The following is a 6,577-nucleotide window of genomic DNA, read 5'->3' on the forward strand; positions in this document are numbered from 1 at the left end:
CCTTTTAGTACGGTGCGCCTTATGGTCGTGAAAATACGGTAGTTAAATACTTTTGTCCCCGTTTATTCCAGGTTCACTCTGGAGATCTTATTCTTTTTTAGTCCCAAACTGCTTTTAATTAACAATCATATTGAAGTCAATGATAAACTTGTTTGGACTAAAAACAGGACAAAATAGTGTTGTTAAAGAAGAAATGTGTCGGAGAAAATAAAAAGGTCAATTTGATCCACAAAGAAAGTTCCTTTGAAAAGGTAAAAAACAAAGATATTTTGTTTGTATCATTTTGATATTCCATAACTGCATATAAAATATGTATTTGCTTGCTGGAAAAAAAAAAAAGTATAAAACGTATAGTGCTGACACACATTCTGGTGCTGGTTTAAAAAAAAAAAAAAAAACGTAGTTTAAACTTAGTTGGTTCTTAGACTGGTCCAGACCAGATAAGGCCCATCGGGTCGATTGCCATGGTAACAGTCAGACTCGGAGCAATCCTATTCTATGAAACCCAAACAACAACAAACTAAGCCAGTTTAGTGAAACAGCTCTGGTCTCCTTGAGAAAACTGACCTATATTTAGCTTTGTTACTCTAACCTGACCTGATGAAGACCAGCGGTGGTTTGGCCTCGTCTAGCATCTCTTCCAGGAATTTCAGAATTCCGCTTTTGTGAAAAAGGCCTCTGAGGTGTTATTGTCCAAATAGTAGGTTAATCTCATAACTGTTAAAACTAACTGTAAAATTCCTCAAACTGATATTTAATTTCTCCAAAAGACTAAGATCATTGTTGAGTTTGTTAGTGGATAATATGTATATATAGTTATGCAATTAGACTATGTTTTGAATAGCTATAAAGGGTGGGAACTCCTAAAACGTTAATACTACTTGACACTCCTTTTACAAACTTGTTGATTTGACTATATTAATATTCATTCATTGAAGATGTACATCATAATAGATATACATGGTGCATATATTGTAGTTTTGTCTGATTATCTGAGCTGATTCATTTTCAAGGATTTGTGTAACTAGTGGTTTTTATTTATAGTAAACTGACTAAAATAAGAGGGGAGGTGCATGCAGGGAGGTTACCGAAGTCTGCTCTAAAACCCCTGATTGTGTGAAGTAACCCTTAGGGACCTCCTGGTACAGAAACTCCAGACCTAAACCCAAATGATGCTAAAAAACAAAACAAAAAAGCCTTTTACTGGCAGTTTGTTTTTCTAAATGCTTCTTTAACATCCTGCCAACGCAGTTTTGCTTAATCCGACACCATGCTTTGATCCTCCCTCATACATCGTCCATTTTGTGCAGGTTATCACTAAATAAAAAAAAAAAAAAAAACTAAACTAAAAATACTCTTTCATGGATTGTAATTTGCTTAAATCCATGCAGAGATCCAAACTAACAGAATGCATTCACACACATCAAACTAATTCCGTTTCTCTTGCAGGTGAAAAGCTTCATTTACCAGGAAACATTTTTGCTTTTGGGTTAAAAAAACAAACAAAAAAACTGTAATTACAGAAATCTTTTCTATGTAAATACCATTTAATTTCATTCAGTATTTTCTAGGCAGATACAGGACATTTAAAAATGTTGAGGTGAAATAAAAACACTGTCGTTTGCCATCCATAGTATTTCCGTGCTACATAAAAAAACAAGTTATCTTTCCAAGCATTTAATGCAATCCTCTGAGATCATGCACCCATGATGCCTCCCGTATTTATCCATTGGTTTATGATGAATATGGCAGAACTTGTGATTTTCTAAAGTCCGACAAAAAAAAAAAAAAAGCATCAAACTGACCCAGTCTGAGAATAGAAAAGCTAACTCCTCCTTCATCCTACGCTGATTTCACAAAACCCATTTTGTTGTTTGGTTTCCGTTCCGCTGTGTGGCCTGAGTCAGGCTCGGCCCGTTCAGACGTTTTCTCCTTTGGGCTGGAATCTTTATCCTGAGTTTCTGTGTTCTGGTTTTCACCGGAGGGCTTCTCTGATTTAGCATCTTCTGTCTGACCATCTGCAGGCGGGGAGACCACCGGCTCAGGCTGCGGGTCCGGCTGAGGAAACAGGACCAGACAAAAAGATATTTCAATCCATGTCTGATATTTTCTGACTGTTGCCTCCTGATTATCTGCTTACTGCTGGCAAACATCCACCTGATGGGGGACTGATTTTTTTTTTTTTTTTGGGGGGGGGGATTCTGCAGTTTCATAATTATGACACTAGATGGTGCTAAACGGCCTTAAATATTCACACCTCTTAAACTTCAGACTTTTTCAATCACACAAAAAACTTCTCAATACATGATTACAAACTTTAAGGTTTTTAAATTTTTTTTAACCTTAAATCCAGGCTCTTTTGGAGGAATATCAATTTGAACATTGGAAACGTAAATTGTCTGCCTCACTTTAGCTCTTTGCAAATATCCAAATGGAAAGAATGAAAGGAAAATATGAAAGAAAAATTCACAATTTATCCATTTTTTCCGTTTTTACGTAACACCCCAGGGCACCGTTAATGAAGGTATGTCAGCATCTGTTAGAGGATTAACCACCGCAGTCCTCACCTCGCTGAAACCCAGTCCGCAGTGTCTCCGGTCCCGGCCTGACAGTCTCCCCACCATGCTCTGCTGGTACTGCATCTCCAGCTCCTCGTTCATCCTCCTATCTTCCTGCCCTGCAGAGGAAAGAGAAGTTTTGGATCCAGAAGTGGCGCTGTGACTGCAGGCAGTGAGTTTGGAGCACACTGGTGCTGCAAACAATAAGCTGTTTGCAAAGCTACTAAGAAGCTCACCAGTGCGGAAGTGTGACGTCGACTTGTGGTCACCGATGACCAGACGACCGGTGTGTTCTTTCTGGAAAAAAAAAAAACAAAAACAAAAAAACACAAGCTTTTATCTCTCAGCTTCAGGTGACTGAGACAAACTGAAGAAACGTATCCTGCTTTTATCATGGAGCATAGATCCATGATCAGGGAAAGTATACAAACCTTGGTGGCCCCCATCAACCGTAAAAACTTTTGCTTTCTCTCATCACTTCCTAGATCTGCAGTCGCCCACTGAGTCGATCCGTCCTGCCAAGAATAAAAACTCTGCTCATTTCTGTTTATTTTTTTAAACAAAGCAACTAAATGTTTAAAACTTATATTTAAAACTTTGTTAACCTTTGGAGTTTATTTCATCACAATATGTTTTAGTGCATTTGAATTTTCTTTGTTTAGCTGTCAAAGACTGGTCAGAGGGAGGTGGGAAAACTTTATTTTTATTGACAGGAAGAAACACCAAGAAAAGTTTGGAAACTCCTGGATTCTACACACAGAACAGCTGAACAACAAACTGAAGAGAATCAAACAGATTTTCCCGTAGCGGTGCACCGATGGCCGCTTTCTGGCCGGTCACAGATTACCCAACTTTAAAAGATGGACATGCGGATTTATTTATATAAATTAGACTGCCAGTTGTTAGAGGATCACAAAACACCTTCAGAATTTCAATCTTATCTTGCTGAAAAATGCATAATTCTAGTGTTGCACCGATATTGACACCAGTACTGATACCCGATTAAGCACTAAAATGGGGGTATCTGTATCGGTGAGTACCAACAAATAGAGCACCGATGCCATTTTGAGAACCAAAAGTTTATTCAACCACTATCACCCATTCCACGTAGGCAATAAAAAGTTCTACTGGATTCACTTTGTTTTAGTCTTTTTCCTGCTTCACAAAGGTAGGCAGCAGCTTGACAAAGTCATGATGGCAAATATTTTACCTCCAAGTAGTATGCAGTTTCTCATATATATACACACACATAAATTTCAAGCAGATGGTATCGGTATCGGCCGATACTGCAGAGCCAGGTATCGAGAACAAAAAATGGCATCGTGCAGCACTACAGGATACCTGGTTAAACACAACAAACATCTAAGAAAACTGCTTTCAGATATAAATAAAAATGTTTTAGGATCGGTAGGGGGTTATTTTCAGATCTTTGCAGGAGTTGATGGGATCGATATCACATCTTAGTATGGGCTGATCACCAATCTTCCAAAATGAAAGAAAATGGAGGCCGATCAGTGGATTCACCAATATTTTATACAGTTCAATCCATCTGAATGTGAACCCAGAGCTGACATTAAACACATGAAGACAGCAGAAGATTGCACTGAATAGAGAATTTGCTCTAAAAAGTATATTTATCTAAATTAAACTGGATTTAATTTAAATGTAAGCTGAGCAAAATTATCTGGAGATTTTTTTTTTTTTTTTTTATGAATTGAACTGAAAATAACAAACATATTCAAACTTTCATGAAGGGGAGCAACTCGCGCCTCATTTACCCACAAAACTTTGACCATCTGGCAGAAAATAAATCACAGCTCTTATTCTGTTGGTTCTTAAATTCATTTTATCTATTTTATTTTCGCAGTTGGTTCATCTAAGTAAGCCATAGGTTAAAAACAAACGTGTAGATATTGAATTAACTTTATTTTAGGACCTCAGCTCTTCACGTTTTCACTATAAAGCTCGTGAGCAGCAGCTGTTTGCTGCTAGCTTGCTAAAGTGTGCTAACCATTAAATGATTTTTCTTAACCTTTAACACCAGTTTTTTATGTTTAACTCACTTCTGTTGGAGACGCAGGTCGTTTCGTTCCGTGCTTGTCTTGTGGAGAACTCATTCTGACCTACTAGCTCAGTAAAAACAATAGAAACAGTGACTTTATCCCACCAGCAAACGCTAGCTGGAGTTGTCAACAATTCCTTTTTAAGGTAACGATACTTCCTGTGCTCTTCTTCTTCTTCTGCTTCTTCTTCGTCTTCTTCTTCGTCTTCTTCCTTGGGGCAAACGATTCAATAGTGTATCACCGCCACCAACTGGTAAGGAGTTATAATCGGGATTTTGATATTTATTTAATAGATTAAATTGAATAAAAAAAACAACACATAAATCCTTTCAAATAAACCAACATTCTATACACACTGTAATATTAAATGAAAATATTTCGATTTCCCTAAATTGTCTGTTAATTAGTATCTTGGTTTAATATTTTCAAGGTTTTGGATTAGATTATATCTGCCTTTAAAATAATTTGCTCTACGGTTTCTGTTTGATCACAAAAAGTCAGTTTCATCTATGCTGTGTCTCCACTTTAAAAAAAGAGATTTTGAACAAATCTTAATTTTTTTTGTTAATCTCTGCTTTCTTCCCTTCTTCACATTGTTTTCAGCAAAAATCTTTCAAATTTTCTTAGGTAATGCTTTTTTTTGTCCGATCTACTATAATTAGTTTCTGTATCTATTCTTTGTTATTTCCTGTGATGTTTTTGTCGTCCATCTTATTTTCAGTATGCTCTGGTATCCATAAAATCACCAGCCCCATTCATACAAATGCTACATTTAGACTATTGTTACATCTTCAAATGTATTAATTTGTTAAATCCTGTATTTATTTAATTTATTCAAAATAATACTAATTAAAAAATGAATTATTAGGAAATCATCAAAGCCTGTTTTCTAAAAAACCAAATTGCTCACATATGCTCCTGGTTTAATGTGAAATATCTCACCCCTTTCTTAACATTATCTCCCATTACTAACATATACTTGCCATTAAATTACCTGGATTAGCCGAACTTCACTGAAATTTAAAGAAGCAGCAGTTTGTTGCTGAAACATTCACCTCCCACTTTAAATGTTGGCAAATTTCTCTTCACCAAGAGGATTACTGTTGAGTTTACACAAACCAGTCTGATCCAGGAAGGCAAACTGCTCCTGCTAAGCTGGTTATCTGCTATGCACATTAAATCTAGCTGTAGTCACAGGCTGTTTAGTTTTATTGTTTTTCATGAAACTTTTGCATCTTGATTTCATCTTTTGGTAACATTTTGCAAAATAAAGTCATTGTTTTAAATCTGTTGTGATCTTTGAACGCCTACGTTTAGAATTAAGTAATTTTCTAAAGTGTTCTGATATATAAAACCAAAGATATATATGGCTTGATACTTTTAATTATATTTTCTTTATTTATACCACACAATCAAATAGCTGTGCAGTTGCTCAGGTTCCCGTGGAGATGGAAACTCTCGATAAACAATATTTTGTCTGACAACTGCAGCCTTTCATCACTTAACATCTTTTTGATGTAATTTATCAGGGACTGCTATTGATAACGTTCTTTTTTGTCTGTCTTTGGTTACCAAACTGGAAATGTATTTGCCATGTCTGGATTTTTGTTGCAGTTTGATGTGATTTAAGTTCAGCTGAATTCAGCTCCAGATTTTTACATAGAATCAATCTCCCTAAAAAGGGGGAGTGGTGGCCTAGTGGTTAGGGCATAAAGCTTGGAATCCTGAAGTTCTGAGTTCCAGCCCCACTCCCACAAGCTGCCACTCTGGTTCTCTGAGCAAGACCCTTAACCCCACACTGCTACCAGCGCACCCCACGATAGCAGCCCACTGCTCCCCAAGGTGATGGGCTAAATGCAGAGAGTACATTTTTCCAATGTGAGATCAATAAAGTTCAATTATTATCAGTATTATTATCTGCTGCCAACATCATTTCAGGTCCCTTTAGGGGACAAA

At 36.7% G+C, this 6,577-nt stretch overlaps 1 protein-coding gene across 1 annotated transcript; it reads right to left on the minus strand.

Moving 5' to 3' along the window:
- Positions 1-1,666: 1,666 nt before the first annotated feature.
- On the minus strand, positions 1,667-4,788 carry LOC107090888 (chromosome unknown open reading frame, human C11orf58). Its single transcript, XM_015384500.1, has 5 exons — positions 4,622-4,788; positions 2,990-3,073; positions 2,795-2,855; positions 2,568-2,677; positions 1,667-2,058 (listed from the first exon to the last, which is right to left on the minus strand). The coding sequence occupies exons 1-5, from the start codon at positions 4,673-4,675 to the stop codon at positions 1,843-1,845; spliced, it is 525 nt and encodes a 174-aa protein (XP_015239986.1). The 5' UTR covers positions 4,676-4,788; the 3' UTR covers positions 1,667-1,842.
- Positions 4,789-6,577: the final 1,789 nt, after the last annotated feature.

This window comes from Cyprinodon variegatus, unplaced genomic scaffold (genome assembly GCF_000732505.1).
Source record: "Cyprinodon variegatus isolate N-32 unplaced genomic scaffold, C_variegatus-1.0 Scaffold314, whole genome shotgun sequence".
In the NCBI taxonomy this organism is placed as follows: Eukaryota; Metazoa; Chordata; class Actinopteri; order Cyprinodontiformes; family Cyprinodontidae; genus Cyprinodon; species Cyprinodon variegatus.